This window comes from Bos javanicus, chromosome 11, assembly GCF_032452875.1.
Source record: "Bos javanicus breed banteng chromosome 11, ARS-OSU_banteng_1.0, whole genome shotgun sequence".
Lineage (NCBI taxonomy): Eukaryota > Metazoa > Chordata > Mammalia > Artiodactyla > Bovidae > Bos > Bos javanicus.
The window spans coordinates 26,208,857-26,232,414 of NC_083878.1; the positions used below are offsets into that span (position 1 = coordinate 26,208,857).

General features: G+C 48.9%; 2 protein-coding genes across 3 annotated transcripts in view; both read left to right on the forward strand.

Moving 5' to 3' along the window:
• The window catches only part of PLEKHH2 (pleckstrin homology, MyTH4 and FERM domain containing H2), a 524,875-nt gene that overhangs the window by 189,463 nt on the left and 311,854 nt on the right, over positions 1–23,558 (forward strand). The gene's annotated exons all lie outside the window — the stretch shown is intronic.
• Positions 92–18,358, forward strand: ABCG8 (ATP binding cassette subfamily G member 8). Of its 2 annotated transcripts, none has more exons than XM_061432211.1 (13): positions 92–376; positions 5,652–5,756; positions 6,636–6,786; positions 10,856–11,094; positions 11,555–11,687; positions 11,779–12,048; positions 13,609–13,771; positions 13,859–13,936; positions 14,789–14,988; positions 15,407–15,483; positions 16,141–16,408; positions 17,460–17,587; positions 17,672–18,358. In XM_061432211.1, exons 1-13 carry the CDS (start codon positions 92–94, stop codon positions 17,807–17,809), a joined length of 2,235 nt encoding a protein of 744 aa, XP_061288195.1. In that variant the 3' UTR covers positions 17,810–18,358. The 2 variants fall into 2 exon arrangements, with proteins under 2 accessions (XP_061288195.1, XP_061288196.1); XM_061432212.1 differs by having other exon boundaries at positions 5,655–5,756.

Here is a 23,558-nt window from a genome sequence, read left to right on the forward strand (position 1 = left end):
GAGCTAGTGGCAGACTGTCCTGCCTGCTTCTCACCTGGCCCTGGAGCCCCTCCTCAGGACTTCCCAGCGGCGGGCCTGGGCTTGGTCGTGGATGCCATTATCTGATGTACCTTTAGCCAGTGTGTGTCTGTGTGTTATCTCAGCAGCGGGCAGAGCACACAGCCCTTGTTTGTGGGAGGGCTTGCCAGAGAGGAATGCTGGGAGCCAGACCAGAGGTTGCCCGGCTCTGGGAAGCAGACAACATTGGCCCTGGTCGGCAGCAGCTAAGCCCAAAGGAAACTGCAGAGTCAAAGCGCAGATACTGCAGGGCCCCATGGCAGAGGAGGCCCCAAAGAAGACAGGGCTAGAGAGAAGCACTGCTCTGCAGGATGACTTGGTGAGTGATGGTGGGTCACAAGCATCCTGGTGGGTAGGGGGTGAATCAGACTCTTCTCTCCTCCTAAGGAACTTTCGGTCCTAACTCACCGCCAGGTCCACAAGCAGCAGGACTCTGCTTCCTGGGCACCAAAGGGCTGAGGGAAGCGGGGTCAGGGGTTGGTGGGGGCCTCTGAGGTCACATCCTGCCTGAAAGTGGCTCCTGCAGGGAAATGATGTCGTGTTTGTGACTTGGGCCGATCTGGCTCTTTTCTAAATGCGGCTCCATCACAGAAGGGCTTCCCTGGTGGCTCAGTCAGTAAAGAGTCTGCCTGCAATGTGGGAAAGCTGGGTTCAATCCCTGGATTGGGAAGATCCCCTGGAGAAGGAAATCGCAACCCACTCCAGTATTCCTGCCTGGAGAATTCCATGGACGGAGGAGCCTGGTGGGCTACATGGGGTCACAAAAAGTCGAATACGACTAAGTGACTGACACTTTCACTTTTTCCAACACAGAAATGTGCTCACATGGCCTGGGGACACTGCAGTGTCTCCTCTGTCCCCGAGGCTATCAAGTTCAGAGACTCAGTGGCAACTAACTGATGAGACAGGGTGGCAGAGAACCTTGTGAGAACATCAGATCGTATGCCCCAGATACAGCTACAGCAGGTAGTCGTAAGACCCTGGAGAGAGCTGGAAGAACAGAGGACCGCAGGGGACCAATAGGTTTCTGTCCAGGGTTTCTGTCCTCATTTAACATGAGAAATGTTTGCCTTAAAAAAAAAAAAAATGGCCTTTGACTGAAATCAGGATGTGGGCAGGGTTTGAAGCAAGAGGTGAAATCAGAACACAGAGAGGAAGTAGGTCCCCACCTTCCAGCCCCAGCCGGCCCCGCTGTTTGATCAGTCTTCGATTGCCTGCGAAGGGGTGAGGGGTGGAGACAGAAGGACTGAAGGACTGAGGACTCCACACCACAGGAAAGGCCTCAGGCCGCCCAGACTGGCCTTGAGCTGCTAGCACCTGACTGCAGCCAGGCCCCAGGAACCCACCCTCTCAGTCAGCTCTCAGCCACAGCAGGTAACCCCTGTGCTCTGGGAATACCCCAGGGAGCCAACGTCTGCCAGGAAAGGATTCCCCCGTGACTGCAGTGTGTACAGCCTGAATAGGAGACAAAATCTCCAATGATTTTGAAAAGGACACTTTCTAGAAGGTCTGATAATTCAGACACCACAGCTTGGGATGCAAAGAACTGCCCGAATATGACATCCAGGAAAGGGCGTGGGCCCTGCCATTTCCAACTTCCTTTCCTTCACTCCTGTTCCTCAAGGTGCCGAGTGACAGTCTAACGTTTATGGTGCCCAGAACAAGAGGCCGAGGGCTATGTGTCTTTGTTGTTGTTCAGTCACTCAGTCGTGGCCAACTTTTTGCAACCCCATGGACTGCAGCACGCCAGGCTTCCCTGTCCTTCACCATCTCCTGGAGCTTCCTCAAACTCATGTCCATTGAGTCGGTGATTCCATCCAACTATCTCATACTCTATTGCCCTCTTCTCCTCCTGCCCTCAATCTTTTGGGTCTTTTCCAGTGGAACTGTATCCTGTGCCTAGATACTTAAAAATTATCAGTCAAGTTAAAAGCTATTAAATAAAATAGTTTCTATTCTCCTAAGTTGACATACCTTCTTCACAACATGGAAGACCAGAGGTAAACCCAGAAATTCTAGGACTTGCGGCTTCCAACACAAGCCACAGCCTGTCTCCCTTCTCTGCCCATGCTCAGCACCACACATGATCTCACACACCCATGCACGGCCACCCCACCCTTCCCACCCATCACATCCACCCCTCCACAGACAAATGCCCCTCTGACCTGGGGTGCCCCAAGGGATGGGCCGAGGACAAGGTTCACACAGCCCTGGGAGAGGGCCTGAGGCCATGTGGGAATTTGGGGGTAGTGAGTACCCAGAGTGGCAAGTGCCCTCGGCCCACAGACTTCTCAGTCCATGGGCCAAAGCCTGGCCAGAGGAGGACAAGAGGGGCCCAGGCCTCAGTGCAGAGTCTTCAGCACATCACTGCTTTCCCAGGGCACAGCCTCTGCATCTGAGAACAAGGAACTTGGGCTCTGCGCTCCCTGAGTTTCCTTCTACTCTATGCTTCTGACTCAGGAATTTGATCAGAAGTTAATACAAGGAGAAATTACAATGTAGCCCAGCAGGAGCTGAGCTGGTTACCTACAAATAAACCTGCTTTTGCTTTTTTCCATGTCACCTGTCAGAAATTCAAGTGATGATCTGACAGTCATACTGATTAAGGTGTCAGCCGAATAGATATTTAAGCATTTGAAAAATACAGAGGGTTTGTCAAAACCTCAGGAAGAGTCTAACAAATCCTTCCTAGGAGCCAAGGAAAATATTTCAAAATGGAACAGAGGCAGCCCCCGCCCAGCCACGAGTTCTCTTCTGAGCGTTGAGCTGCCTGTGGTGGCTGGGGCCCCGGGCTGGCCTGTGCCTGCCTATTGTGCCCAGGATGAAGAGGGGTTGGAGGAACCCAGGAGCAGGTAGCACACGCCTCTCTCCTTTCTTTTGTCTTCTCATCCTGATGCCTCTTTCCCCAGGGCCCCATCACCCTTCACCTTCTCCAAGCTCCAGCCTGGAGAGTGGAACCCCTAGGTTTAAGGTCACCACCACAACGTGCTCCAGACTCCAAAATGTCCAACCCTTTCTCAGCAACTCTTCCACTTCCAAAATCTAACCTGGTGAGCTTCTGGCCCAGGTGTTCGTTGCAGAGCTAACTCATTCCTTATACCAACTAACATCCCTCCTGCAGACATTTACCTTTTAAAAACAAGCAAGTAGGGACTTCCCTGGCGGTCCAGTGGCTAAGACTCTGCACTCCGAATTCAGGGGTGCAGGTCTGATCCCTGGTCAGAGAGCTAAGATCCCACATGCCTTGAGGCCAAAAAAAAATCCGAAACATGAAACAGAAGCAATATTGTCCAATAAAGACTTTTTAAAATGCTCCACATTTAAAAAATCTGTAAAAGAAAAAAAAGCAGAATGCATGTTAGCCCAAGTGAGTCTCTCAATAATGGATCAACTTTTAGATGGTTTAACCAAATAAAATGGGAAAACTAGGCGGTGAGAATGCTAGTGGCGGAGGTGGGGAAGGAGAGTCAGGGCTGACCTGCCAGAACGCAGAGCTGCCCTTGACCTCCCCAGGAGTTCCATTCTCCATCTCCGAGGGCACAACCCCCTCACCTCCTCACCTCCAGCTCCTCCAGCTGGGAGGACTCTGGACTTCCCCTCATGGACACCCTCTCTCAGCTTTAAAACATATTTTGAAATATTTCAGACAAAGCAGTTTAAAGAACAGTGAACTCCCATACCCATCATAAACTTACCAATAGCTTTGAAAGTCATCCCCCCGCCCCTAACCTGCCCAGGACCTTCTCTCCCCACCTCAGAGACCTCTCCCCGCTGTATTCCTTCCTATACCCCAAAGACAATCCCTCTGCTGACTTAGCTGTTTATCTTCCAATGTTTTTCTGTATAATATGCGACCCTGACTGCACTGGTTCAAACATTAAACAAGGTAAGTAGATCTGGTTGGCTGTTTCCACACTCTCCCAGAACTCTGGGGGCCACTCACAGTGGGCTTGCAACTCACCATCACCATATATATTTCCCTCACCTCCACTGGGCTCAGTGTCACTTTTAAGGGCCTCTTACCTCCACCATTGCAGGGGTGCTTAAAAGACTGTTGGGTATTATTTTCACGTTAAGTCCCAAGCTGTGTTGTGTTCACGTAAGGTACACGTGGACACTGTGTGTGCAGTGAAAATACACCTTGATCAGGCATGTCAAGGACATCATGCCTCTGTATCTGGCCTGTGTTGCTCCACCCTCAGTGTCTCGTCCGCTAAACTCTAAGCTTCCCAAAGACTGTCTTTTGCACAGTCACACCCCAAATTCCAAGCCTAAAGCCTGCTGTGGGCCTCCTCGTGTTTGCTGGATGCTTGATTGACTGATTGAAGGAATGTATCAGTGGGGGAATAGCAGCCCTGAGGGGAGAAGATCAGAATCAACAGGAACTGGTTAATGAATGCATACTTTCCCTGCACTACCTCAAGGAAACAGAAATTGAATGCATTTTTAAAAAGCGAAAAATTTTTAAGGCAAGTTTTTCCTTGTTTGGACCTCAGCTATTTAAATGATTGAACTGATAAAACAGAAGGAATTCAGATCTGCAGATGGTGAGTACCATTCATGTTATCAGCTGATACCATGAAACACTGATTTACTTGATGTATATTCAAATAAAGCGGGCTTCCCTGGTAGCTCAGTTGGTAAAGAATCCGCCTGCAATGCAGGAGGCCCTGGTTCAATTTCTAGTCAGGAAGATCCCCTGGAAAAGGGATAGGCTACCCACGCCAGTATTCATGGGCTTCCTTGGTGGCTCACACAGTAAAGAATCCACCTGCAATGCAATAGACCTGGGTTCAATCCCTGGGTTGGGAAGATCCCCTGGAGGAGGGCATGGCAACCCACTCCAGTATTTTTGCCTGGAGAACCCCATGGACAGAGGAGCCTGGCGGGCTACAGTGTGTGGGGTCACAAAGAGTCGGATACGACTGAGCGACTAAGCACAGCACAGGTAAAGCAGCCATGTTTATGTGAACACAACATGGCCTGCGACTTACATAAAATAACATCATCAACAAGATGACGACAATGAAGAGGATGATGGTAACAGTGATGACAGGGACTTACTCCAAAATCTCCCAACAGCATTTTGAAGAGCTTTGTTGTGCAAAATCCTTATCAAGATGCAACTTTTCTAAGAGCAATGTCTTCACAAGTATTGAGCACTAGCTTGTTGACAGCTGTTTTCCTCTCACATGCTAGGTACAGAAAGTCTGTTTGGGATGAGATACTAAGCCAGATTCAGGAAAGGGAAAGTTAAACGGCCTTTTCCGAACACAGAGGCTCACAAAGCTCTTTCCAGTCCAGGGTCTGGGTCTTGTTCATGACAGGTTACTTGGATCAGGTTCCAGCAGCCTGTGGCTGAGCTTCTCTGGGTCAGGAGCTGGAGGGAAGCCCCATAATTTTCTCTGCAGGGAAGAGAAGCCCTGCCCTCATGGGTGCTCCCGTTTTCTCAGAGCCCTTGGGCTCCTCCTGCCTAAATCCATCTTTTGCCCACTTGGGATCCCATCCGCACTAGCTCCTGTTCTCACCTCTCCAGATCACCTCCCTCCCAAGTCCTCCTTCTAAAGAAGCTCCTCAGCTGTCATGTCTCCCAGCAGGGCCTCCAGGACAGCGTGTTCTCCTCTGAAAGTGACAACAGCCTGTACTTCACCTACAGTGGCCAGCCCAACACCTTGGAAGTCCGAGATCTCAGCTACCAGGTAGAGTCACAGCTGAGGACAGGTGGGAGGAGCAGAGAGGGCCAAACAATTCCCCAAGCAGAAGGGAAGGGTGAGTCCCAGCTGGGGACCCTCTGCCCCTAAGGACAGAGTTCAGGCTACACTGAGGCCTCATGTGTTGGGTGCAAACACTACGGAGATTTCCCTCAACTACACATGTTGGAGCTGAGGTTGACGGCCATGAAAAAGAGAATGAGACCTTTGTTAAAACATAAAGCCAACCATGTGATTCTGTGTGAAAAAAAATCTCTAAACTTATTTTTAAACTTTATATTTTGAAATAATTTTAGACTTCTGAAAAAGCTGCAAAAATAGTGCAGAGTTCTTATATACCCTTTGTCCACCTTCCCCTAATGTTAACATCTTGCTTTCCCGTAGCACAGTGATCAAAACTGAGACATTAACCACCGTATAATACTATTACCCAATCTACAGACTTGTATAAGATGTTATGGAAAAGCCCAAATGAAAATTTCAGCCACTCTAATAACAGTATACGTTATAGGTCTGCAGTGAGGACTGAATGAGATGAGGGACATAATAAACAGACGAACACAATGCCTTGCACACAGTAAACACTTGATAAATTATTAGTAAATCACTGTTGAGTGAAAACATCATTTTGCCCCACGTCGTGTTTTTATTTCTGTTCTGCTATTACAAATGCTTCCCACCTGTTCTCTTCAGACTTGGAAATGGCAGCTTCAGGTTCTCAGCATGGTGGAGCTCACCTCCATATCTGACAGAGCCTGGGTGGGGGACCCCCCTCAGGCCTGTTGTGTTTTGGGAGGAGGATTTCTCTTGGAGGGAGCTGAACAGAAGGTGAAGCTTTCTGAGGAACCTTTCTATGTCTCCCCACAGGTGGATATGGCCTCCCAGGTACCTTGGTTTAAGCAGCTGGCTCACTTCAAGATGCCCTGGACATCTCACAAGGACTCCTGTGAGCAGGGCATTCAGAACCTGAGCTTCAAAATGAGGAGTGGACAGATGCTGGCCGTCATAGGGAGCTCAGGTACCACTAGGGGCAAATAGCGGGGCAATGGGTTCTCTCTCTCCTGGGATACAAGGCAGTCCCTCCAACAAATGGACGCTCCTCACAGAACTTTGCTGAGCAACAGAACAATACAGCAGAGTTGTGAGAGCACAAGTTCCAGGTCTGACAGAGCTGGGTTCAAATCTCAGCTCCTCTATTTACTAGCTTTCATGAATCACAAACAGGCTTCTTGCAGCTGCAGCCAGAGCTCTGATCCTTCATTAATATAGGATGAAGGCATCAGGCAGCTTTGGAATTGAATGTTCTTTCCAGGGCACTCCTCCACCACAAGGAACACTCATTCATTGTCCTCCCTCGCCATCAGATTCCTATTTCAGTCAGACAGTGGGTAGGCACAGCCCCTGCCACAACTCATGTCTTGGATACCCCGAGTCTTAGTTCAACCTTCAACCATCGGCAAAAATTCAGATTTCTGAAGTGCTTCAAAAAGTCACTTCCACAGGCCAGACTTAAGAGTGTAGAACGAGCTGGAAGGGGGCCTGGAGAACAGAGTTCTGTTCCCCGCACAACATTCTACCTTTCCTTCTCCTGATCACCATGAAAACATCTTTAGGGGAGGTCTTCCTGCCCCGGCATCATTCCCCCTTCATTAAACAGGTGAGACCAAAGTTTAGAAAAGAAGAATGATTTACCTAAGGACATATATTTAATGCAGAATAAGAACTAGAACTCTGGTCTTCTGGTTCTCAGATGTTTTAAAAAAAATCAGCAGATTAAATTGTAAAGATCTTATTGGTTTTATTCAACAGTTCATGAATTGGGCAGCATCCCATCTGGCAGAAAGTATTGTGTGGACCGGAAAGTTTATTTGGATTTTTCCATAAGATGTTGGCCCCAGCCCAATAGCTTTGGTGTGCGTGCTAAGTTGTTTCAGTCATGTCTGACTCTTTTGCAACCCTACGAACCACAGCCCGCCAGGCTCCTCTGTCCATTGGGTTCTCCAGGCAAGAATACTGGAGTGGGTTGCCATGCCCTCCTCCAGGGGATCTTCCCAACCCAGGGATCAAACCCTCGTCTCTCATGTCTCCTGTACTGGCAGGGGGGTTCTTTACCACTAGTGCCACCTGGGAAGCCCAAAGCTCTGGAGAGCTGTACAAATTGAAAGACTTTTACAGGCAGAATGAAGTAGGACAAGAAGTTATTCTAGCAAAGGGCTGATTGTTTTAGGCAAGGTCACCTTTCTCTGGGGGACAGTAGGGGTCTATCCGGAGAAGGCAATGGCACCCCACTCCAGTACTCTTGCCTGGAAAATCCTATGGACGGAGGAGCCTGGTAGGCTGCAATCCATGGGGTCGCTAAGAGTCGGACACGACTGAATGACTTCACTTTCACTTTTCACTTTCACGCATTGGAGAAGGAAATGGCAACCCACTCCAATGTTCTTGCCTGGAGAATCCCAGGGACCAGGAAGCCTGGTGGGCTTCTGTCTAAGGGGTCACACAGAGTCGGACACGACTGAAGCGACTTAGCAGCAGCAGCAGCAGCAGCAGCAGGGGTCTATCAGTGCTGACTAGGCAATTTCAGATGGGCTAGTTTAAGATTCTATTCCCAGGAGAGATTGAAACTATAATTAAATTACGTATTACATCTCAGTCTGGGGACATGGGGCTTAGCACAAGTTGACTCCACTTGGGGTTTGTTGTTTATTTTTTAAACACAGATCAAAGGCATTTCTCCCTTACACAGTGTCAGAGGGAGCACTTTATACCTTCCAATTAATCATTTCCAGAAGTAGAGATTACTCAACTTTTTGACCATCTGCTCCAAAGTTTTAGTCTTCTGCTGGGGAAGTTCTGTTTACTGTCTAACCAGAGATCAAATGAGAGGATATGTGCCAATGAACTTTGTCACCGAAACAACACCCACAGGTCAAGTCCTGCCAACTGCTGGTCCTGGCCCTGCAATTCTGATCTAACAAGAAAAATGCGGAAACTTCACGGGCCAGTTTTGTTTGTTAACACCTGGTGGCTTTTCTGGTTACATCTGCTTTTTCTTCATGAACTGGGGATCTAGGGAACACATGGGCTTAACTAGGCACTTCAAGCTAAGAGTCATCACAGTTAATCCTGACCACCACAGCCAGAATCCCTGATTTGTGGTTGAAGAAAGGTAAGTCAGGAGAGGCCAAGCAGGAATCACACACTGAGTGTGTGATTTTCAATTCTAGGCTAGTGTTGTTTAGCTACAGGTTTACTTGGCTGAAATTATTTAAATGATTTTTTAGAAAGGTTATCAATTATACCACCTGTGACTTATATTCTGCCATGCGATTCTCCAGGCAAGAATACTGGAGTGGATTACCATTCCCTTCTCCAGGGGATCTTCCTGACCCAGGAATCGAACCCACGTCTCCTGTATTGCAGGCAGATTCTTTACCGTCTGATCCAGGAGGGAAGCATACTCTGCTCACCAAAATTATAATAGTAAAATAAAATTAATTCAAACAGCCCCAGGCATTTAAGCTTCTATAGACTCAGCAGTGGTGCTTTTCCAATGAATGAATTTACTGAGGTGGCAGAGTCTTGAATGCCTGTGGGTGTTTTCTCCTGATTCACAGAGGATCTCCCCAAACATACCCTGACAACCTCCACTGGAAAGACCACCCACACCTCTCACAGTTTTGTTCAGGAAACGTGCTCTTTCTGCCCCCCGATTGGGAATCCTAAGGTCCCTGTGTTGGGAAAGTCCCCTGTGCTTCCAGAGCCTCAATCCAGTGGTATCCAGGCTGAGCCAGGAGTAAGGCCAGAACCCTCCCTCTGGCTTCCCCCCGGCTATTTTGTGCCTCCTAAGTTCTCTTGAATGAGGTGCACCCAGGAGGCAGTGGACAGATCCCTTTCTACGCTGAAAACCTCTGGTCCGTAAGCAGAAGGACGACTGAAGAGGCTACTCGATTTTTGCTTTTATGCACAAATAAAAGGGGACATGGGGCTGTGGGCAGGGGGCTGCTTGCAGAAGGCCTGGGAATGTGGCAAGGAAGAGTCGTTACATCTGTGCATTGGCTCTTTCCCTGTTTAAAAACTACTTGGAAATTTTTCACTCCAAAAGGAATTTACAATAAAGAAACCAAAACCCTGCCTAGGGGAATTGGACTGAGATGTTCTTGGCAGCTTTGTTTAAGAACGCCTTCCCAGACCCTAAGCCCTATTAAATGGCCATCAAAGAGTCTCACAGAATCTCATGGAACCTGATCCAATCGGACACTTCCCCAAATTGATAGCAATTTCTATGTCATTCAGAAGTGGATGGCATTAATTTGTATGTAATAGATCTATTTTTTAAAGAGAAAGTGAAAAGTAATACTGATAAAAATAAGAGTATAGAGAAATTCAGAACTACTGTGCTATAGTTTAAAAATCATTTCCACATCTATTACTTCTCTCTTTTTTTCTCCCTTTCTGAAAACAGGTTTCAGTTTTGCATTTTTAAAAGATACCTTATTAATTCTCCAAAACTAGTCTTTCCCACAATGCCAGCTTCTGAGCCAAATGATGGGGCATGATGAAATGTTGCTGGCAGGTTTGCCAGGCAAAAATAGTTAAGCTTCCTAGTACAATTAACACCAGCCCTGCTTGGGGGAGGGGACATACACTCTGGGCACAGGCAGTCCTGTGACAACCAGGACTCCAGCCTTCTATCACGTAGCCACAGGCTGGCCTGACCACCCCAGATTCCTAAGGATGTTCAAGTTGGCTGGCTCCATGCAGGTTAGAGGGCTGTGCCACCTTCCCTAGGGAAGGACAGAGCAGAACATGGTGGCTGGAGGGTGCGTGGGCAGCAGAAGCTTCCAACCTGGTCCCTGCAGAAGTCCGTTCTTGGGAATATATTTTCTCTTTAATATTTATCTGTTTGGCTGGGTTAGGGTCGGGGAGGTTGTGAGGGTGGCAAGAGTGGGGAATGTTCCTAGTTCTGGATCAGGATTTAGTTCCCAGACCAGGGATTGAACCTGGGTCCCTTGCATGGGAAGGCAGATTCTTAACCACTGGACCACTAGGGAAGCCCCTCAGGGATATTTCTGGTGGTTTCTCAGGTTGTGGGCGAGCCTCTTTGCTGGATGTGATCACTGGGCGAGGCCCTGGCGGCAAGATTAAGTCAGGCCAAATCTGGATCAATGGGCAGCCCAGCACAGCGCAGCTGGTGAGGAAGTGTGTGGCCCACGTTCGCCAGCATGACCAGCTGCTCCCCAACCTCACCGTCCGGGAGACCCTGGCTTTTGTTGCCCAGCTGCGTCTGCCCAGAAACTTCTCCCAGGCCCAGCGCGACAAAAGGGTAAATAATTAATCCCAGTGACCCCAAGAAGCTATGACATCCTTCCCCTGCCCTTCCTTCCCTCCCTGCCTCAGGGTCCAGCCATTCCAGGCCAACTGTGAGCAAGCCGGCTCACCATCTGTCCATCAGAAAAAATCCACCAAATGCTCAGACCTGCCTTCCTTCCCCCGTTGTCCCATCTTAGCCCCAAATGTGGGATAAATATTTGCTTACTTGTTTTCCGGTTCTCCGTGCTGGCGGGGAGCCGGGACATGGCCACAGTCCCAGCAAGTGGTGCCTTGCTCAGCAGTGGGAGCTGCTCCCGATGCGTGGAAAGAATCCGGGAACAAACATTGCATCAGGGAAATGTAGGCCAGAGCCTTAAACTCAGGGGTCTTTACTTTGGAGCCCAATCTGCCTGGCCCGGAGCAGGCCCGCGCAGCCTCTCTAAAGCCCCGGGACCGCCCTCCCTCTCACCCAGGTGGACGACGTGATCGCGGAGCTGCGGCTGCGGCAATGCGCCAACACGCGCGTGGGCAACATCTACGTGCGGGGCGTGTCGGGGGGCGAGCGGCGCAGAGTCAGCATCGGAGTGCAGCTGCTGTGGAACCCAGGTGAGGCAGGAGGGGCCCGCGTCAGCCGCCTGGCTTAATCTGGTCCAACTGGAGTCCTGCCCATTAAACCAGGCTTCTCTGTGTTGGGAAGGAATCCTTATCCTGGATGAACCCACGTCTGGGCTCGACAGCTTCACGGCCCACAACCTGGTGAAAACACTGTCTAGGCTGGCCAAAGGCAACAGGCTGGTGCTCCTCTCCATCCACCAGCCGCGCTCCGATATCTTCGGGCTGTTTGATTTGGTCCTCCTGATGACGTCTGGCACCACCATCTACCTGGGGGCAGCCCAGCACATGGTTCAGTATTTCACCGCAGTCGGCCACCCCTGTCCGCGGTACAGCAACCCTGCTGACTACTATGGTGAGTCAGCCAGGCCAGAGGCATGGAACAGGGCTCCCCTCGACCCCAACCCTGCCAGGAGAGAAACTCTCAGGGGCTTCAGGGGAATAGGACCAAGGATGGAGGCAGGGGAGGAAATGAGATGTATTACAGGCTTCAGTTTACCCAGCATCAAATGCTACGAATGGCACACCCTTGTGCGCATGTCTATTAAGAACCTCCTGAGAGCTCCAAACCAGAGGACATATAATCCAAGAGAGTTTGGATCAGTTTCTGGAATTATCGTCTTTATTCAGGTTCTGTAGGGAGAACAGGAAATTTGGAGTTGGAAGCCACTAGGAAATCTTAAAGCTGTGCCCTGGTTCCCCCACAAAGGCAGGGAACCCAGAGGCTGTGGATGGGAGACCTAAAGCACAGACCAGTTCAGTGCCTTTTGGGGGCTCTTGACCTGTGAGTCTCTAGATATGAAAATTGCTGTCAGCACCAGAGATGCCTTCCTGCTTGGGGTCCTGAGACCTCAGCACATGGCCCTCAATTCTTGCGGGGACAGATGCCTTTCCAGGTGCCCACCTTGAAAGCAGGCCCTGGGTCCTGAGTGCTGAGCAGTGCCATAGCTGCTGGACAGGCTGCATGGCTGTACCAGGGCCAGGAGAGCAGCAGCTGTGGTTTGTCCCAAACATAGATCACCTGGAGCCCAGCCTTCCTCCCAGGATGGCCTGGTATAGCAAGGGCCTTCCCAATACACATGTGGGTAAGGACCAGTTCCTTGAGGGCAGACACTGCAGAGGGTGTCCCTTTGACCCTTGCGGCCCTGCCAGGCCATGGTCATCTTCGTCCTTACAGATGAGAAGACTGGAGTTCTTGCAGTCAGGTGCAGAAATGGGCCTCTCACCTCCCGTGCCCAGGAGGGAACACCCTTCTCCCAGTATCCACCCTCCAACCCTCTAAGAGTCCACTCTTTCTGGCCCACCAGCTCTCACCCTCTGCACTCACTCACACTGTGAACTCCCCGGGAGGTCATCCATCTCCCTGTGCTCAGATATCAGCTTGGCTTCCTGCCAGTGTGTCATCCTCTGGTCAGTCATCCCCAGATAAGGGGGCAGAGGGCATCTGCCAGCCTGGCCACTGAAAGCAACATACTGTAACCCTAGAGAGAAGTTGCCAGAAATCAGGTGCCCACATCTGGAAAAACAAGTCTTTTTCTTAATTTTATATTATTATGCCTCACAGATACAATTTTATATTATTCTTGCCTCACAAATCTGAGGGCATGGCCTGGCAGTGCCCAGAGGATCTGACACTTCAAGTTATGGCCCTACACAGTGAGGGGACCCTTCATGATTTACAAGGCCCCTCTGAAATGTTTTCCTGCCTTGAGATGTGTCATGAAAATGGGGAAAGGAAAGAGGCAGAGAGGTGAAGAGTGAGTCCCCCTGGGCATCTCTCTGCCTCTGTTCTGATCACTTTGTGGTCCATTCTCAGAGGGTGGGGAGCGTGTCCCAGGGTCCCCTCTGACAGCATCGGGGCTATGAGCACCTGTGGGACCCAGGTCACCCATGGCCCTGCTCCTGATGCTTACAGTGGACTTGACCAGCATTGACAGACGAAGCAAAGAGCAGGAAGTGGCCACCAGGGAGATGGCTCGGTCCCTTGCGGCCTTGTTTAAAGAAAAAGTGCGTGGCTTTGATGACTTTCTATGGACAGCGGAGTCAAGGGAACAGGATGTGGGCACTTGTGTGCAGAGGTAAGGCAATGGGTGACCCGGTGGGGAGAGCACCCTGCAGAAAGTGGCCGTCCCTACACCCCCATGACACTCTCTATCTCCTGACAGCCCGGCTTCTGACACCAACCTATTCCAGGCTCCCACTAAGCTGCCTGGCCCCCTACAGCAGTTTGCCATACTGATCCGGTAATTATTTGCCATTTCATCACCCCCTTAGCCCCCAAAAGTCTTAGTTGTATCAAATTAAGCCCTTTAGAGCTAAAGTGAATTTGAAGGAGGAATTTAATTTGAAGAGGTAGGGTCATTTGAAAAAATCAGCACCAGCCCTCCATGTGATACAGAGAACTCCTGTTCCTTTGATTCTTTAAACAAAATCAACATTTCCTTGCTAGCCAGATGCTCGTAGAAGTCACCCAGAATCATTGTAAAAAATTTAATTGATACAGGAGACCCTCAAGTGGACAAGGGAAATTTCCCTGCTATCTGAGCCCTCACAGAAAACCAGATCTGAGTGTTTGGTGTGAGTCCAGGATGCTTCCATGCACATAAATATTTTAATATATAAATGATATCATGCTAAGTCGCTTTGGTTGTGTCTGACTCTTTGTGACCCTGTGGACTGTAGCCTGTCAGGCTTCTCTGTCCATGAGATTTTCTAGGCAAGAATACTAGAGTGGGTTGCCATTTCCTCCTCTAAGGCATCTTCCTGACCCAGGGATAGAAGTCTTATATCTTATGTCTCCTTGTACATACATTGTTACACTTCTGATTGGCTATTTCCTCAGGATGACTTCTTTAAACAAAATTGCAAGGGGATACAGTGTTGGTAAAAGTCACAATCATTTCCTGAGTACCGACTGTGAGACAGATGCGCTCATCAGTCACCTCACTTGACCCACACAGTAACTGTGAGGTGGGCACCACTCTTCCCATTTTACAGAGGAGAAAAATGAGGCTTACAGAGATTACAGGACATGGCCAAGGTCACAGTGCTGGGGTCCGGTGTTCCCTTGGCACCTCTTTCTTCTGTTTTTTAAGTCGTCAGATTTCCAACGACTTCCGAGACCTGCCAACCCTCCTCATCCACGGGGCGGAGGCCTGCCTGATGTCCCTGATCATCGGGTTCCTCTACTACGGCCACGGGGCTATCCAGCTCTCCTTGACGGACACGGCGGCCCTCTTGTTCATGATCGGAGCTCTTGTCCCTTTCAACGTGATCCTGGATGTCATCTCCAAATGTGAGTGTGGCCTGCTCTCTGTGACCCACATGCAGGGCCGTGTCAGCCACGCTGTGAACTGGATCAGGGCTGGCCTGAGTTCCGCATAGCTCCTGGAGGAGACAGGTCTGCTGAACAATTTCACCATGAGTGCTAAATAAAAGCTGAGGGTTGTTTTTAAACTTCATATATTAATATCAGTATTTGCAAATGAGAACAAATTACCTAGGAGTCTGAGGCTTTTCTCTCCTAGCAGGAGTTATATTGACAGCAATGCACAAGTCACAGAATTATAAACATCTAAATTAGGATCAAAAATTGCCTTTTTTTTAAAATATATGACATTGAGGCAATAAAACTAGTTTTAATTGTACAAAGAGAGACTCAAACAGCAACACTGTAATTTCATTTTTTCATTCTCCTTTTCTCCCCTTTTTAGGTCACTCAGAGAGGGCACTGCTTTACTATGAACTAGAAGATGGGCTGTACACGGCGGGGCCATATTTCTTTGCCAAGGTGACTGGTCAGGCTTCAGAGTGAGTGCCACATGGAACAGTGGGCAGAAGAATCTTCTCCACATTATACAGATGTTACAGGGAAGCATTTTGCTCAGCGGTGGGGCTGAGCATCATCTGTGGTTGCAGATGCCAGAATCCTTAGGAGAGTTTCAGAGACTTGATGAGTCTCTGATAAATTTTTCAAACATTTATCAGAAGGCTAGGACCATGGACCAGGAATGACAATTTTCTGGCCACCAGAAACCTAACAGAGAAGAGGAGGGAAACACAACTAGCATACTTCACCTCTCCAGTCTCTCCACGTCCCTGGAAAGCAGGTTGGAAGGTTTGACGGTCCTCATTTCAAAGAAGTGGAGGCTCAGAGAAGTTAAGTGGCTGCCTCCAGGCCACACAGCTACCATGTCTGGGTAGGCAGAGTAGGGATTTGAAACCAGGTCTCCAGAGCTCTGAACTGCCCCAGAGGGAGCATACAGCATCTGCAGGGGGAAGTCAGCAGTGAGTTCATGCTTGTGGGTCCCACACACTTGTGCCCACTAACCCTCCAGTGGCAACCCCAGTCACCATCAGGAGGGAAGGCTGGGGACACTGGGGGCTGCTGCCTTTGAACACTGAAAGATCAGCAGCAAATAAAGGCGCTGGCTCACATCCTTTGCAGATCCTGGGGGAGCTTCCTGAGCACTGTGTCTACATCATCATCTATGGAATGCCCATCTACTGGCTGGCCAACCTGCGCCCTGGCCTCGAGCCCTTCCTGCTGCACTTCCTGCTGGTGTGGCTGGTGGTCTTCTGCTGCCGGGTCATGGCCCTGGCCACCGCTGCCCTGCTCCCCACCTTTCACATGTCCTCCTTCTTCGGCAACGCTCTCTACAACTCCTTCTACCTCACTGGGGGCTTCATGATAAGCTTGGACAATCTGTGGACAGGTGAGGTCAGCTCTTCTCACCTGCTCAAGCTTTTTGAGGCCTTCTGTGACTGGATCAGTCTGCTTTCCTCTGGCGTTGTGAGCTCATTACTTCAGTCCAACTCAGAGTTGGGAGCAGATTCAAAGGAAGGGCTCCATGGTGGGGTGGGGCAGATGGCATCTTCTCATACAGCCCGGCTGATATCCAGGGGCCACTTTTGACTCTCCCTCCCTACATCACCAGTGAGCCAAATCACTTCTTCCACCCATGTCTTTCTGAAATGTCCTCTTGCGTCATCCCCTGCCCTGGCTCCTATCAGCTGATCTTGGGCCAACTGTGATAGGCTGGTGTCTATGACCCTGGTTCCTCATCTGAACCCTCACCCCTGCAGCGCTAGCTCCCTAAGGTACGGAGCCAGTCACTGCTTTGTCCCAGTGGGCCCGGGGCTGCTCATTCCTGGCTGCCTCCACCCAACTCTTCTGAAGCCCCCAGTACACTCCACGCCCTCACAACTGAGCCTGTGGATCACTGCTCTTCACCTTCCATGGGCCTTTCCTGATGAGCTGGGCAGGGTTCACTGCTTCCTCCTCCTGCCTGAGCCAGGATGCCTCCATGGGGTCAGGGTACAGACTCAGTCATCTCTGTAATCTCTGGTGTGGGGCTGCTGGGACTCCAGAGTCCATAGGTTCTGTGAAGCTGAGCACGTGCTGGACCTAATCAATTACTCTGTGGAGTTACTATAGGTCAAGCACATGCTGGACACCTGATGAAATTACTCTGTGGAGTTACTATAGGTCAAGCACATGCTGGACACCTAGTGAAATTACTCTCTGGAGTAGTTACTGTAGGTCAAGTGCACGGTGATCCTGCAGCCACTCAGCCGCTCTGTCCCAGCAGTCCATGTCTCCAGCTTCCCCTCTGCCCTTTCACCCTTTTGTTCTCTCCCCCGCTCTCAGCTCCCTCAGGGGACTTGCTGCCCCTGGGTCAGAGCCACCATGGCATCTCTGCAGACTCACTTCCTAGGAGGCAGGTGGTTAGACCCTTTGAATAATATGACTCTCACTCTCTCCAGTGCCTGCGTTGATTTCCAAGGTGTCCTTCCTCCGATGGTGTTTTGAAGGGCTGATGAAGATCCAGTTTAGTGGGCACGCTTATTACATGGAAGCTGGCAACATCACCATCCGTATCCCGGGAGACATGGTAAGTAGCCCAGGCCTTGACTGTACGTAGACAGCAGCCCTCTGAGTGTGTTCTTAATGAGCTCACTGATGTCTCTGTCCGCAGATCCTCAATTCCATGGGCCTGAACTCTTATCCGCTCTACGCCATCTACTTCTTTGTCATTGGCATCAGTTGTGGCTTCGTGATCCTGTACTATCTGTCCTTAAGGTTCATCAAACAGAAATCAAGTCAGGACTGGTGATTCACACCCAGACTCCTGCCTGCTGGTGGGGGACTCAAGAAGGCCATTCAGCTGCACTCCCTTCCTCCCAAGGAGCCCCTTCCCAGGCACAGGGAGGACCCAGACAAAACTCCGCTACATCCGGTCCACACTGCTGCAGTGGCACAGGCTGGCCACAGGATGGCAGTAGAATAAAGACAGTCAAAAGGGATTTCTGATCACCAGCTGGAGCTTGAGTTTACTGGGAACCTGGAAACCATACCTAGGGGACACCTACAATGTCATTAATTTATTTCCTTTTGATGTATATATTTGTATAGGCAACTAATACAAGATGGGAGCAAATTAGGTGTGAATCGAGGAGTTAGGCCACGTGGAAACAGTAACGTAATAGCTAGCGGAGTATTTGGCCTCATCTTCCAGGGTCCCCAAACTCAGAGCCATTCTCAATACAGGAAATGACCTAAAACATACCAGCGAGATGCCATCTCTTCTTTTTGTGTGAGGTCTTGTGCTCCAAAAGCTAAACTGAACAATTAAATATTTATTGAGCAATTGCTCTGCGCCAGATTCAGGGCAGAACACTTTTTTATGTGGATCACGTTATTCAGTTCTCTGTTAAAACAACCCTTTGTGGTAGGCAGTATCCCATTTTATAGATGAAGAAACAGAGGCACAGACTGTCTACTAAGTAAGGTCACAGGCCTAATATATGGGGGAGTCACGTGAGGTCAGAAAGGCCTATAGGAGGTGGCGGGCAGAAGGCAAGTCCTGGGCCACTGTAAGGCTAGGAAGCCCAGGAGGTCTCCAGAAGATGAAGAGGTTTATGGACACTGTGGCAGCTCAGCCAGGCCTCTCACGGTACATCTCACCTCTCTGGCTGAGTCTCAGACCAGTCTGGAACCTTTTGCAGTGACTGGTATGGCCCTGGTCATGTGTTTCCTGTCTGAGCTTTGAGGACCAGCTGACTCAAAACAGGTACACAGAAAGTAAGGAGGAAATTATCCTCAAAGGAAAACCAGAGTGTGAAACAATAAGAAGGGGCAAGGTAGATGGTTAGGAGGCAAACAGTGAATGTTCTCCTTGGGTTTCCTAGACTATCCCTACTTGAAGTGTGAACCCTGGTCAGCAGCATGGGTCCTGCCTGGGAGCTGGTTAGACTGTCGGTATCTCAGGCACTAGCCAGACCCACTGAATCAGAATCTCTATTTTGGAAAGATCGCCCGGGCTTCCCTGATAGGCCAGTGGCTAAGAATCCTCCTGCCAATGCAGGGGACTCGGGTTCGATTCCTGGTTCAGGAAGCTCCCGCATGCTGAGGGGCAGCTAAGCCCATGCGCCACAACTGCGGAGCCCACATGCTGCAACTACCGAAGACCATGCACCTAGAGCCCGTGCTCTGCAAAAGAGAAGGCCCTGCAGTGAGAAAGCCTGCGCACTCCCAACAGAAAGCAGTCTCTGCTTGCTGCAACTAGAGAAAGCCCACATGCAGAAATGAAGATCCAGTGCAGCCACAAGGAAATTAAGAAATACCTATATCCCCGGCCAAAAGTAAATAGATCCCCAGGTGATCTGTATGTACATCCAGGCTTGAGCAGTCTCTAGCACACTTCCCTGATATAAGACATCCATCCAACTTGGGATATTCATGTTACACTGTAACACTTGACACGCGTCACTGTAACACCACACATGTGTCACTGTTACGTTGCCACCATCCCAAGGGCGGACCCCACTCAAGACTCATTTACTGTCCTGACAATGCCTGCATAGCAAAAGGAGCCAGGGCAGGACCAAGCATTGGATCTAGGCGTCAATTCACTCTGGTCTCTTTTAGTTTAGAATAATCCTCAACTTTCCTTAATTCCCATGACCTTGACACATGAGTGTTTTGTAGAATATCTCTAGATTTGGTTTGTCTGAAACGTTTTTATGATTAAATTCAGGTCATGCCCCTTTGGCGGGAGTATCACAGAGGACTGTGCCCTTCTCGTTGCATCCTCTCGGTGGCATGTGATTTCAGTTTGTCCTGAACTGATGTTAACTTTGACCACCTGATCAAAGGAGTATTTGCCAGGCTTCACATGGTCAACAGTTTCCCCTCCTTTTGTAATTATTAATAAGCATTTGTAGGTAGGTATTTTAAAACTGCTCCTCAAATTTTCCATTAATTCATTTTAAAATTTATATCAGTATAAACCTGTGATTTTCTATTTTATTCAGTGGGCTGTAATCTTTTACTATCATTCTTAATTTAGATGTGCAAACTGTCCCTGACGTGGCCATGAGAGCCTCTTCAAGCTGGCTCCTGCCTCCTTTTGATAAGTCCTCCTCATTCTCTGAACACTTTTGCAACTGTTTCAGACTCATCTTGTACTTTCCCACCCCACCACCCCTCAATCATGGAAGCAGACATTTCTCTAAAGAATCTTGGTTCCTTTCAGGGGAAAATGCCATTTAGAAGCCATTAGAAGCCAAGATATGAGTGATAAGTACGCTCATTGCCATTGGGGCGTCACTGTTTCCAGGCCCTCAGTGGGAATATATACATTTGCACGTGTACACACCAGTGAACCAGTGAAGTTGCTCAGTCGTGTCCAACTCTTTGCAACCCCATGGACTGTAGCCTACCAGGCTCCTCCATCCATGGAATTTTCCAGGCAAGAGTACTGGGAATGGGTTGCCATTTCTTTCTCTAGGGGATTTTCCCAACCCAGGGATCGAACCCAGGTCTCCCGCCTTACAGGCAGACGCTTTACCATCTGAGCCACCCGGGAAGCCTCTGTCCAAATTTTTATATATATTAATATTTTTCTCCCACACCGATACATCCAATTCCAATCTACCACCACAGAGTGGATTCTTCTTCTCTTTTCACAATTGTAACTCCCTCCTCCCATTGTAGGAAACCTGGCTTTCACTAACCTTAATATTTTCGCTTATTTTGTTCATCTCCTGTATATAACAAATCTCCCAACTACACCGTACTCCTTCGCCTGTGTGGATACCCTGCTAAGACTCTGACTCCCAAATCAAGCTGTCTCCAAGTCAGCAGAGATGCCCTTCTCACCCTACTCTGGCCCATCACACATCTCTCCCACCCCCATTCACAGCCCATAGCCCCCAACACCCAGGCTGTGGTCACCTAGTGGCTTTAGGCCTGAATGGAGAAGGGGGAAGACCACGGGATTTTTTCTTTAACTCCCCAGTGATTCCAGCATGTAGGGAGAGTTGACGGTCACCAAGGTACATCATGTGATTTCATTCTGCAAAAGGTTTTAGTAACTCAGTGGGCTATGGTGTGCAGGACTGCGGGGTCACGGAACAAGGGGCAAGGTGCCAAGGCAGGAGAGATGCAGAAACTCCAGCAGGACCTTTTTTTTCTCTCTCTGTATCCTGGAGCTTACTAAATACCAGTGTGCATGTACCCCCTCAGAGATTCGTTCCACTGGTCTGTTTTTAAAAATGCTCCTCAGGGGATGGGAGGCCAGGGAGAAGAACCACGGTTCTCGAGGCATGCACACAGTTCAGTGAGCCCTCCCTGCTCTAAAAGGGTAGAGATCTGCTTCTGTGTAATTATTAAAAGCAGGGGTTGTGACGAGAACATAGAAAACATTCCTGAACATAAAGAATTATTATAAAGCAATATTATAAAGCAACATAAAGCAATATTTTCTTAGGTCAGCCTCCCAAGGCAAAAGAAATAAAAACAAAAATTAAAAAATGGGACCCAGTCAAACTTAAAACCTTTTGGACAACAAAGGAAACCATCAACAGAAGGAAAAAACAACTTACGGGAGAAAATATTTGCAAATGATACTATCGACAGGGTGTTAATATCCAAAATACACAAACAGTTTATACAACTCACCAGCAATTAAAAAAAAAAACAAGCAAAAATTGGGCTGAAGATATGCAGATGGGCAACAGGCACATGAAAATATGCTCAGTATCACTAGTTTTTAGGAAAATGCAAATAAATACAATGAGGTAGCACCTCACATCAGTCAGAATGGCTATTATCAAAAAGTCTACAAATTATAAATGCTGGAGAGCTTGTGGAGAAAAGGGAACCTCCTACACTTGTTCATGGGAATGTAAATTGGCGTAGCCACTATGGAAAAGTGTGGTGCAGTGTGGAAGTTTCTCAAAAAACTAAAAATAGAGCTACAGGATGATCCACCAGTCCCACTCCTGGGCATATATAAAGAAAAGATAAAACTCTAATCTGAAAAGGTAGAAACACTCCAATGTTCACAGCAGCACTGTTTACAACACTGAAGACATGGAAATAACTGAAGTGCCCATCAACAGACGACTGGTTTAAGAATATGTGGTGTATATACATACATACACTAAACAGAACGTTCAGTTCAGTTCAGTTCAGTCGTTCAGTCGTGTCTGACTCTTTGCGACCCCATGAATCACGGCACGCCAGGCCTCCCTGTCCATCACCCACTCCCGGAGTTCATTCAAACTCACGTCCATCGAGTCAGTGATGCCATCCAGCCATCTCATCCTCTGTCGTCCCCTTCTCCTCCTGCCCCCAATCCCTCCCAGCATCAGGGTCTTTTCCAATGAGTCAGCTCTTCACATGAGGTGGCCAAACTATTTCACTCAGCCATAAATAAGAATGAAATACATGTGTGCGAGGAAACTGTCGACCGAAACCGCCTGGCTTGGCCAGGCATGATAATAACCACTTGCATGAGTTGTCTCACAACAAGAGGTCCTGATAAAAAATATTAGTGCTACCACGAAAAACTGAGGAGAATTCAGGAGGGGCCAAAAGGAGGGAGGAGATGCCAGCCCATAATATGTCCTGCCAACCTCCCAGAAACCCTCACTCTGGAATCCATCATGGCTGAGAGATGCATACACTACCAGGAAGAACCCCAAGGCCCAGGACCAAATGTAGGCACAGGAATGATGATTGGCCAAGACAACCTGGAAGGCTAACCCCATCACTGTCAAACCTGACACTGAGTCACGCGGCAGAGCTGTTCCCTTTCCCTGCTGTTCTTCACATAGGTGCCGCTTTCCAACCAAGTCTTTTGCTTGGTCAGTCCGTGTGACTCCTCAGTTTACTTCCTGGTGTTAAATAAGAGTCCACTCTCTGGCCTTGGACAGAGCCCCACTCCAGTACCATCTGCAGAAACATGGATGGACTTAAGAGAATATCATACTAAGTCAAGTCAGGCAGACAGATAAATATTATGTGATGTCACACACGTGGAACCTAAAAAATAATACAAATGACTTTATATACAAAACAGAAGCAGACTTGTAGACATAGAACACAAACTTACAGTTACCAAAGGGGAAGGCCGGCGGAATATAAATTAGGAGTATGGGACTATAAAGAAAGCTGAGCACCGAAGAATTGATACTTTTGAACTGTGGTGTTGGAGAAGACTCTTGAGAGTCCCTTGGACTGCAAGGAGATCCAACCAGTCCATCCTAAAGGAGATCAGTCCTGAATATTCATTGGAAGCACTGATGCTGAAGCTGAGACTCTAATACCTTGGCCACCTGATGCGAAGAACTGACTCATTTGAAAAGACCCTGATACTGGGAAAGATTGAAGGTGGGAGGAGAAGGGGACAATGGAGGATGAGATGGTTGGATGGCATCACTGACTCAATGGACATGAGTTTGAATAAACTCCCAGAGTTGGAGATGGACAGGGAGGCCTGGTGTGTTGCGATCCACGGGGTCTCGAAGAGTCGGATGTGACTGAGTGACTGAACTGAACTGAACTGAATTTATGGG

What these genes read in the sequence shown, in the direction of transcription:
- ABCG8 (XM_061432211.1), top strand. Translation starts at nt 92, where the DNA reads ATGCCATTATCTGATGTACCTTTAGCCAGTGTGTGTCTGTGTGTTATC. An exon ending in TCCGAGATCTCAGCTACCAG is followed by an intron (nt 5,757 to 6,635) that starts GTAGAGTCACAG and finishes GTCTCCCCACAG; the next exon opens with GTGGATATGGCCTCCCAGGT. An exon ending in GGCCATATTTCTTTGCCAAG is followed by an intron (nt 15,484 to 16,140) that starts GTGACTGGTCAG and finishes CATCCTTTGCAG; the next exon opens with ATCCTGGGGGAGCTTCCTGA.